This window comes from Epinephelus moara, chromosome 20 (genome assembly GCF_006386435.1).
Source record: "Epinephelus moara isolate mb chromosome 20, YSFRI_EMoa_1.0, whole genome shotgun sequence".
In the NCBI taxonomy this organism is placed as follows: domain Eukaryota; kingdom Metazoa; phylum Chordata; class Actinopteri; order Perciformes; family Serranidae; genus Epinephelus; species Epinephelus moara.
The window spans coordinates 29,556,000-29,567,519 of record NC_065525.1 but is presented as its reverse complement, the minus strand read 5'-3'; the positions used below and the strand labels follow the sequence as shown (position 1 = coordinate 29,567,519).

The window sequence follows — 11,520 nt, the reverse complement described above, 5'->3', positions numbered from 1 at the left end:
TTTCAGCAAAAGCGTCATCTCAGCCTGGGTGGGTTTTTTAACTCTATCTGTTCCTTCATTCCTCCCTCGTCTATGAAAAGCTGTCAGAACATGCTAAAGACACCATCCTGGAGCTTCTGTGCTCTGCCTTCACCCTCTGCTCCACTTTTTCTCTCTTCTTTGTTGCAAATTGTTTCCCGATCACATTTTTCACCCGCTGATTAATGTCACTTAAGGCCGCTTTTCTCACCCACTAATACAGTGTGGTCAGGCGCCTTCGTTCCCAACCTCACACGCAAGAGCAATTCATGGATTCAATTATTGATGTTATGGCTGTAAAGATAACTGGGGATGGCAGGAGGTTGTGGGATGGCACTGGAGGAGCACGCCTCGTAGCCAGTTCAGAGTGAGTTGACAGCTGCTGGCAGACATGAAGAAGAGAGCAGAAACACTGAGGGGCACCAGCTTTGAAGACAGACAGTGAGGAGGGAAAAGCCAGAGACAGTGAATGTTACAGCCCAAAACATCATGACTTCATTAACATCAATTTCTTCTGTTTCTCTCTCTAGGATGCAGTTTCTCTTTCTGCTCTGCCAGGACAGTTTATTATGAGAAAAAGCTGCATCCCATAATAAATGTAATAATTAACAGTATTCAGCAGCTTTCCTTGACCTGCCCACAACAACCCTGATAACTAATTGAACTGTTTACAAAGGATGGTTGGAATTTATCAGTCTTTTAGTGACCTCTTGTGGCTAAAACTGGAATAGAGAATAGCACAGGAATTCACCCTAAGGATCTATAACTATTCTGTTTAACACACACCTACAAATTGTATGTCCAAGTCACATGACTTGGATTTGAGTCAGACTTGAGTCATAAATTTTACGATTTAAGACTTAACAAAATCAACAAACCTGCAACTCTACTGGGACTCTCAATGACATATGACTTCACTTTGACTTGAGTCCTTTTACTTTAAAGTTTTTGATACCTTCCCCCAAACCTAAAGCTTGAAAAATATATTATTTAAAGAGTATACCTCAAATTAATTTATGTCTTTTTATTTCCTGAATCAACTAACATTAATGCTATTTACAACAAGTCAACACTTAATTCCCCAGATCCACTATGTTTGAACCAATTTGACAGCATCCAGTCAAGTTGCAGAAGATTGTAAAGATACATTTGTTCATGCACTAAAACTACGAGTGGTCAACAAAAAGTGCAGCAAAGTGCAGTTTGCAAAATGTGTGGATCAAAATTACAGACAAAACAGCTACCAACAAATTTGTTTTAAGTAGTTTCAAGTACATATTTTAAAAGCATTCATGATTTTTGTAAATGTATTACTGTTATATTACTTCCCTGTCATTAAAATAGTATTATATTTTTTGAAGAGCACATTATGACTTGTTTAGGATTTGGAACTCAAAGTTTAGGACTTGGGACTTGACTTGGGACTTGTGTGCAAAGACTTGAGACACAAACAATGACTTGGTTTCACCTTTGCTTTGTGCTTATCTTTATGTTGTTGCTGTGCAGCATGTGTTTAAAAAAAATCAACATACTTTACTTTATTCCGACAGGAAATGATACAATATGTGCACAGTGCAAAGGCAATTAAACTGCAACTTTTCAGTGTAATTAAACATTCAAAATAGTTTTTTTTGCCAGTTGTGAGAAGCTCCTACATGTCTTTTTGCAATGCATTGTGGGAGATAACTGTCCCTTAAAAGCACACAAAAAATCAGGGTTGTTTTAGTTGCTTAATGACTGAGTTTACACTTAAAACCTGCTTAGAGTTAGTACGTAGTATGGACTGGTGGTGTATTGGTGGCTGGCTAAAATTTCTGGGTGCATTCCGAATCGCATACTTTTTCTTTTTTACTTTTAGTAGGTGCTGCAGCTGCCCTTAAAAAAGTATGTACTGTCGCATGCAGTATGCACACAATCAGGACACACTACAATACGATACTCAGAACGTAACGCCCTAAACTTTGACCTTTTACTCATATATCTGTCACCATGGAAATAAAACAAAAAGCCATTCACCAAGCTCACCAGAGACGGAAGTCAACCTGGACAGCTCTGATGTTATATTGTAGATTCTAACATATTTTATTCACAATAGTAAAATGACATCAACTATATATTTCTCTGTCGGTGTTATTTAATACTTATGCCCTTTTGTTGTTGGTTATATTTATAATTGAACTGAATGTGCTGTCATCCGTCATTGCCGCTTCTGACAGTCGATGTGAGGTATTGTCCGCTGTGCAGAGGATTATGGGTCGATGTAGTAGAACATCCTAGTAATTCTGGCATACTACATCTGACATACTATGTATCGGGACATGCTAAATCTTTTTCTATCATACTGTATAGTATGGTAATATGGGTATTGGAACACACAGTCAGTGTATGAATTTCAAGTATTTCTGTAACTCACAGGAAGACACTCACGCCACAGGTTATCAGTGTTTCTCTAAATTGTAATTTATTTATAGTAAATATCCAAAAAGTCTTGGGTGCATGTCCAGAAAGGTGTAACAATTACAAAAGACACTGCAAACAGCTCCAAAGTCAGTAAAATTAGTATTGCATGGAACCCCTCGATCACTAGAGGGCGCCACCAGTTCAACCTGGCAACACAGTACAATCATTCTGATAAGGATTTTTTTTTTCCAAAATGGACTATGTATTCCATTTATAACATGAAAATCTGGTAGCACTTCATTTTACATGTGTGTAATTTCCTAATAAATTCTTGCTGATTTTCCGGTGAAGCTCCCTGGATACAAAACTATTCATGTAGAAAATAGAGACAGTCAGTACAACATGCAAATGTGAAATTAGTCCACAGGTTAGCATATAATTCAACCTATATGGAGAATTAAGCTTCCAACAATGAGTCAGTGTTTACTTGGATTTAAATTGGAGCCGTTTCTTCAGCAGAGTTTCTGTTTTCTTTATAATTAGTAACAAATGACATTGTTCTTTCCAGAAAATTCTCAGGAAACTACCGACACACAAAATAAAAGCTTACTCATCGAACACTTCAGACCAGACTGAGGTGATGAAGCAGTACTAGACTGCAAGAAACTTGACAGTGATTTAGTTTTTGTTCATTGCTAATGTTCTAAAATTCCAGTGTGTATAACAACAACTATTATTGCATGTATTTCCAGTATTTAAGCATTTTTTGCATTAAAGGATGAAACCTCTGATGAAAAGTCATCTGTTATTGCTGGTGCAGCAGGGAGCGACGCAGAGATGTGTTAAAAATGATTCCATATGAATGTCAGATGCATGATGAAGCCTGCACAGGCTGCAAACAGTCTGTTTATCAATGGTTTGTTCCCGTTAAAGCCAGTGGGAAAAGGCATGGTGACGCTCCTTTGTGGTGAGCAAGAGATTTTCCTAAACCATGTTGTTATTGTTGAGTTTGGTCCACTCAAAGATGTCCTGCTCGCACACAATGTCTGAGTTGATGAGCAGGTAGCGGTCACCCACGCAGAAGTGCTTCTGGCACGCGGCACACTTGAAGCATTCCAGATGGTAAACTTTGTCCCGCACACGCATCGTCATCTCAAACGCTCGGATCCTCTTCTCACAGGAAGCACAGAGACCGTCCTGACCGAAAAGCCTGAATGGATGAGAAGGTATCAACATAACACTGAGAAGAACATAGAAATCATGAAACTATAAGGAATGCATTGAGTTTCCAAATGTAAAACTGCAATAATCATGTTTAAACAAGAAATAATTCACTTGACATTGAGGGGGGTTATAATTTAATTTTTTTTAAAAAACTGAATTTCAGTGTGTAGGGTGGACTTGTTGAACGGGCTGCGTGATGAATTGAAACGAAGCACAAATTTAAATCAATTTAAAAAAAACTATACAAAAAAAGATACTTTTGTCAGATATATAGACGAGGACAGGTTGTGTCAGGGGAGTGCATATTTATTCTGTAACACTGTGTGGTACTTTGTAAATAAACTGTGTTTATTACTTATTCATTTAATTGGGTGCTAAATAGACTGGGGATAGTTGTCTATTAGTTGTAAATAAATTTGAGTATTTGTTGAAATAATATGAGTTAAAAGAAGAAATGTAAGACAGGGGTAGGGACATGTAAGTTCTACTTCTACCTACTCCTTTTCAGACACTGTTCCCTTTGTTCGCTGTCTTGTTTGTTTTTAACTTTTTTTTTTTTTTTGGTTTGAAATAAAGTCCTTCATTCATTTATTCAAACTAGCATAACTTGAATCTCCACCACTCACTTGCCTCTACACTAAAGTAACATGTCAAGTGGGAAGGAGAATTTTAAAAACTATCTCCCTAAGTGAGTATAAAAATGAACCCGTTAAAAAATTAACCAACAATGCAACACGTGAAAAAAGTGAGGTTTGTTAAACATATGCGATATTTTGAGTGTTTCCAACACCTTTTAAAAGGCTAGTGATGGCATTATTTTATATTTCTGATATTATCTGTCTGGCATCTCACATTCACAGTGCGCTCCAGTAAACTGGACGAGAGACCTGGTTTGGACAATTGGGGTGGGGGTTAAAGCCTAATCTCCCCTTCTAGATTTCTCTGCCATGTATCCTCAAAACTCCTTAAAATGACCAAAACAAACAATGTGTTAGTTTGTCTCTCAAACTTTAAGACTACCCAGTCTGTGGCACTCAACCCGAAGACAATTTCTGCTAAGGAAATACATCTTTTTAAACAGGTCAGGAGCTTCATTTAAGATTGTTGAATCATTACCTGAAACACCTGGGCACTGCAGTTTTAAGCAAGTGTTACTTAAACTAGTGTAAACAAACTCAAGTGCAAGAGAAATGAAGGAAAATGTCACCCAGTGCAACAATGGCGCAGCAATTGAGGTCTATGGTGCAGAGGAATAAGCTATAACAGGCTTTGGCTACACAAACATATACATGCATGTTGGATTTGATGACAATAAGACAAATATACAATATCATGAGACTTATCCTATATTCACTTTGGCACTTACCTGTTAATCAGTGTCTCATTGCTACACAAACTGCCTCATTAAATCATGATGTCAAGACATTACTGAACCAACCTGAGGTAGTCTCTCCGACATAACTTTCTCCCCAGCTTGTAGTAGAGCCTGCGGCCCACCTCCCCGAGTCGACAGCCACACAGGTCACAGCTCAGGCAGTCCTCATGCCAGTACTGCTCGATGGCCTTTAGGAAGAATCTGTCACCGATGCTCTGCTGACACCCACCACATGTCAGCAGGGACGGGGGCATCTGGAGGACTTCATCCACAGGTTCCCTGGACAAGACAGAAAACTAGAAAATCTAATACTCTATTGACACACCAAATGACTGCGTTCTGTGTTACTCAGCTCATTTAATTACCCTGTTATCTACAACAGAATATGACTGAAAAATGTGCCCTGACTCCAAAATGATCTTGCATTGCCACTGGTCCACTGATTCTAATCTGCCCATCTTGAGTTACTTGTACAGTTGCAGTTTGTTGCTGTCCACCTGAGGGAGCCATTGGATTTATACAGCACTGTAGCCACAAAACAACTGGTATTTTATTAACCCCTCAAAAATCCCCTTTTCTTTCTCCTATACAAGCATCAAGGTTGTAAAAACCATCATACTCCACAGTGTCTGCTGGCGCCATAGCCTACATATCTGTATCAGCTTGTTCCAACTCTTCACTGTGGACTGTGTGGATAATTCAGGTACACTTTTGTCTCCTTAAAGTCTAGACAAGCCTGTCGCTGGGGTGATACCCTTATAACTACATAGTAGTACCTTTTTAAATGGGTACATTGCAGTAATATAGTTTAAATGTACTTTTAGATCTTGCAGGGTACAAGTTGTGCTTTAACTGGTACAGTTTGAGAAAGTACAAAAATGGACCGCCACTAAAGGGTACACAATTGTCTCTCTAAAGGGTACCATCGACCAGCAGTTGTACCCTTTGAGGTACACATCTCTATTTCTGAGTATGAACTACAGTATGTGAGGGTTATTGAAATATTTAAAACACAAGACACCTTCATGATTTTTGCGGCTACACAACATTCAATAAATGTAAATATTCTGCATGTATTGTGCATTAATTCACAGCCTGACAAATGTGGTGTTTAATGATTCCACTAGAATTTCAAATGAAGTTCTGTGTGTTTGAATAATGTCTGTAATAAATGACCCACTGGCAGGCAGCTGCTCTGTATGTCAGGTCTGTATGCCTTCAACAATGTAATAATATGTGAAATCATTTTGGACAATCTGCAGATTTAAGGACACTTCACTCGTTCTGGGGCGCACTGAACTTTCTCTTGCCAAGACCGTATTTCCCACATATAACAATCTGCTCTTGGACATGAAGGTGATGATTCTTGTTGCCTGTCAGCAGGAGGATCCTGACCTCATGCTGTCAGCCATCTGCAGTTACTGCACATGAGATAATTTGGCTGTCACCATGATGATGCGTCCTTTAAGGTCTTTTTCAAAATACCAGAAATAATACCACAGGCAGTTTACACCTAAGCTACTTACTCATTGGCTTCCAGTGTCTTCCTCTCTATAGTGGATGTCATGTCTGAGCTGTGATGTCCAAGCTGGATCCAGATCAGGTTTCAGAGTCCACAGCCGGCTCAGCGGCTACCTGTGAGCTGTGAGGCTGCCTGCGGGCACACTGAAGCCGAGACGCGCTGCACCTGCTCCCACAGCCTCCGGGTTAGTCTTTATGTGTATTAAATTAAAGGCAGTTGAGTCCTGTGGAAATGGCCGCAAGACAAGACAATTTCGCTGTGAGCAGCTCAGCGATGATGGAGGACACTGTCATCATTTCCTGAGGCAATAACCCGCGGTGACACTTCCATGTCTCTCAAGTCAATTTCACCATCCTGCAGCGACTTTGCGGACTGTCCCCTTCTTTTAAATTAAAAACACCATCAATTCGATCAAAAGGTCACTTGCGTGGATCTCAGTGTCCGTGCGTGTGTGTGGAGTGGGCTGGCAGCAGACGCGCTCCTCCGTGCGAAGCCGCGGTCACCGTTATTGTGCGGCAGCAGCAGCATCGTGTTTAAATACGTCGGGCCCCCTCGGTCTCTGCTTTCGTTTCCCTCTTCCTGCTCACGACTGTTTGACAATGGGGGGAAATCGGTCTTAAAGCGACAGCTAAACACTGCACAGGCTGCCCTGTCAGCCGGGGAGTTTTTGGGTCGTGACTGAGACTAATGAGTTCATTATATGCTTTGCTTCACCAAAGAGCCGATAGGACAAAAGATAAAGGGTGGCATGTTATAATTAGTACACGCTTTGTGTCTTTCCTCAGTAATTACAGTGTGTCTCATTACTGCCCTTATGAAAACAGGGATGTTAAGTAGGTTGAGAAATAATTTCTAGAGTTTTTGGTGCCACTTTCTAGTAAAGATTTGATTCTTTATAAAGGATTTGTTTCAATTTGTGACCTTTTCTATAGTTAATGATTAATTTATGTTTTATAGAACAACTTTAAGCTTAACAAGCTGTGAAAAATCTCTGGGTGCTGAGTCATAACAGTGAAGGAAAGCAACAAAGCACATTCAAGTAGGCTACTGTACTCAAGTACAATTTGAGGGACAGGTATTTTGCTATTTCTGCTCCAATGCAGAGAAATCTTGGACTTTTTTTCTTCACTACTTTTGTTTCAAAGTTAACAATATTAGTTACTTTGACTTTACACACTTAATTAACTCATAAAATATAGCTAATAAATCATAATGATTTATAGAATTTAATCGATATAGCACCTTTCACAGAAATGAAATTCACAAAATAAAACATGCAATCAATAAAAATAAAGGCAATATAACAAATAAACAAACATACCAGGGAACAAGCACTGGTCAATTTAGGGTGGCAATAAAGACAGTTTAGACAATAAAATATTATTTATTATCATAGACAAGAGGTTTTGCACAACCACACAGGTATTTTCAATCATGTGGCTGATCAGATTCAGGTTGGAGTTGTGCAAAGCTATATTCGGATTTACATGAACCTGTCCCACAGCAAAACTAACAGGAAAGCCCCTGAAGTCCCAAAATCATTATTATTTTTTATCTTGTTGCACAGGATAATAACTTGTGTGCATAAATCATACATATCATACATACATATATACACATACAGACATATCATCTTTCAACCTTGATGGCTCCCTAATTTAACATTTCAGTTCTGCATAATGAGTACCTTTTGATACTTTAGGTGCATTTGCTGGTTATAGCCTTCTTATGTACTTTTGATCTCAGGTAGAATTTTTAATGCAGGACTTTTACTAACAGAGGTAAAAGAAGTGAAGACAAAGGAGTAGAAGCGCTGCTGGGTCTTAGTAGTAGTCACATACAGGTGCTCTTTGGATACTTCAGGCGTACTGTGTTTATTCCATCTTAAAATGAAACTCGAATGGTTTAAGGCAGTTGGTTTCCTCAGATTAATTGAGTAGCCACAACAGAGATTTAAGTTCTCACAACTAGAAAGTAAAAATTTACTTTAGTGGAGTTAATGAAACTTAAGTGGTAACATTTGGTTAAAAAGATGGATTAAAGTAAGTTTGACTTAATTCAGATAAATCCAATGAAAACATTTGTACTAAGTTTGGAGAAATACAACATTTAAGTGAAAATACTTCATTTATTTAAGTTCTATTATAGCTGAATGGAGTTAATATTAGTAACTTAATTTACCTAAGTTACCTTAACTATAAATAACTGAGTTACCTGAACTCAAACCAAAGAATATTTAAAGCGTTAATAAACTTTGGTTTCCTCAAACGGTTTTTACCAGGTTTTGCAGTGTATGAAGGGCTCATTGTAAGTCTCCTTCAAAAACAATCTGAGGCACACTGTGGGGTTTGTGCAAAAAACTGTGGTGGTAAAAGCAGTATTCATAGATAATAGTATCAGTACAAGCTCTAGGCCACGGCATTGCACAAGCAGAAGTGATACTGAAAGAATAAAGAGGCCAAGTGCTCAGTTAGGTTCACTTGTAGTTCAAGTCAAGGAAACTTTTGGTGCTCTAAATTAAAAATATAAGAGAAGTTCACTATCAAGGACCACACCACAATAATATGCTGTTCAGTTGTTAATTGTAATTCAGGATGTGTTGGTTGTTGAGGACTGGTGAATGGACTGGGTGAAGGTGTAAGAGGGATGTCTTCTGTTAGGTTGATCTGGGAGGATGGCAGAGGGAGACTCAGTGTAGGGGCTGATTACAGGCCCCCCTCCAGATGTTACCTAGAATGAGACACGGGAGAGGTACGCAGCAGATTTAATAAGAAGAGATGACGAGAGAAGGGAAGAGAGGATGAAGGGATGTTGGTAGGGATGAGGTAGGGAGGATGAAGGGAAGGGAAAGGGAGAGTGGGTCAAGAAAGCTGAGACAAACAGGGCAGGATGGGTTGACCAGGTATAAGTAGGCTTGGCAGGTAATCAGAGGTGTGGCCCTGCTCCCGAACCTAAGTCATTTATATTTAAAGCTTTGTCTAGTCGGGCATAAAACACTGACCAGTTTTAACCCCATCAGGGCCCTGTTTCTTTATGTAAACAATACACAAGAGATAATTAAATTATTGGTATTGATTCCTGAACATGTAAGTAGCATTTCTATATTGCACCATGTAGGTTCATTTTTAACTGCTTCGCTGTAATGCTGTGTAGTTGAAGCTCTAAAATTTTCAAACTGATCATATGTTTTGTGTGTGAAATCTTAATCTGCCATGTAACTACAAATGTTGTGGAGTAAAAAGTGCAGTATTTCCCAGAGATACAGGTCAGAAGACAACAGAGAAAATAAGTAAAAAGGAGATACTTGAAGGACAAGTAGCTCATACATGTTAGTACGTATACAATTTTCGTGCAAATTTAGTTACTCTCTGTCACTGTTGAAATAATTTAAGATAAAATACAGATATATGTGACTGTCTTCTTGACAAAGCTCAAGAAGAGAAGATGATAGGCCTACTAACTTGTAAACTGATAGAGGAGAGAGGATGACTAACGCTATGAAACATCCCAAAATAAAATCTTTTCAAAGTTGCTTCTGTTATAATGATACTTCTATATAGTTGCAACCCTTACAGCCTTTTCCTTTTCAAACCAGAGCTACTGTGGGCTCTCCGTCTTATCTGCTGCCAAAGCCTTGGGGCTGCCTGCAGGAGGGAGGGACACAGACAGCAGTTGGACTGGGCAGAGAGATAAAGCACCAACAACTCCAGCAGCAACAGTCAGCTCCTCAGCCAGATGCAATGGGAGAAAGATCGCAGGCAAGCTCTGAATTCAGGCTGGATGCATCCTTGGGCGAGACAGTTGCTGGACTGTGTGGGCTCACTGGATAGATACCAAGCTGAGAGGGCCCAGGAGCAAGGTGAGCATGGCACCGCGTTGTGCCAGCTACACAGAAAGCAGAGCAGCTTGACAGAGATAAAACTCCAACTGCACGTCCTTCAAATGAAAAACATTTTTAGAGCAAGGTTTTCGCCCACTGTCTTTGTACAACAAAGCAGCACAGTGTAAGTGTGATGGTGGCTTTCTTAGTCTGAATTAAATAGAAATGCCACACACTTGAACCCTGAAATCTCCCTTTAACTTCTCTCAGGTGATTGATAAAAACGGTCTGACACAAGGTTCATACTACATCTGATCTGTAGCTTTCCATCATATCACACAATCATCCCCAGTGGAAAGAGTTTGCCCAGTCATCATGGAAATGTAGATGTTTAAATACCCATTTTTATTAGCATTTTAAGGACTGCTCATCCATGCTGGCTTACAAGCTTTACAGTTAATTCTTGAGAATTCCCTCACTTGGTCTACTCTGTAGCTCTTCTGTAGCTTTAGACTGTGTCATGCAATTGGTCTTAACTTAGCAAGTACTTAAAGGGACAGTTCACGTCCCTTTTTAGATAGGAATTGTGTCTTTTTCAGCATTGGCAGTATAAAAACAAAATCAGGGAGTGCGGCAAAATGCTGCCTACCTAATTTTGTTTATACAGAATGCACCTTTTTCGGGGCAATGGGGGGCATGAGCAAGTAACAAAACGTGTAGCTCAGCGTGTGACGTAAACAGTGACGTGGGAGGGAAGCTGTGGCTAGTCAGTCCTTAAGCGATTCTCTCATACTGTAAGTCGGCCCGTTCTTCACCGTCCAGTCATCTGACGGTTAATGGCCTCTTCGTTTGCGAGGACAAGGAGGGCACGCAATTCTTTATCTCCCCAGTTGCTCATCTTTACATTGTCTGTCAGGTTTGCGTTTCCTCTTGCTACTAGCTGCTCGCTAATTCCTGCTATCAGCTGTTTCCTGTTAATCCACCGCCAGTGGCTCGCACGTGCAGCGTCCTCAACAGCCCCTCCCGTTGCGGAAGGCCGCCTTGGTCTGTTTAAACTAAAAGGGTTCCGCCAATATGACTACCCTACGAGGCGGAAAATTGGGCACCTTGGATCAACTCGCCATTCCGGCTCTGTGTGTCTAAACACTCGCAGCTCGCTGG

General features: G+C 39.9%; 1 protein-coding gene across 1 annotated transcript; it reads right to left on the bottom strand.

The window, feature by feature from the left end:
* Nucleotides 1-2,453: 2,453 nt before the first annotated feature.
* Nucleotides 2,454-7,127, bottom strand: lmo2 (LIM domain only 2 (rhombotin-like 1)). The gene is made up of 3 exons (XM_050073186.1): nt 6,544-7,127; nt 5,081-5,296; nt 2,454-3,628 (listed from the first exon to the last, which is right to left on the bottom strand). The coding sequence occupies exons 1-3, from the start codon at nt 6,582-6,584 to the stop codon at nt 3,403-3,405; spliced, it is 483 nt and encodes a 160-aa protein (XP_049929143.1). The 5' UTR covers nt 6,585-7,127; the 3' UTR covers nt 2,454-3,402.
* Nucleotides 7,128-11,520: the final 4,393 nt, after the last annotated feature.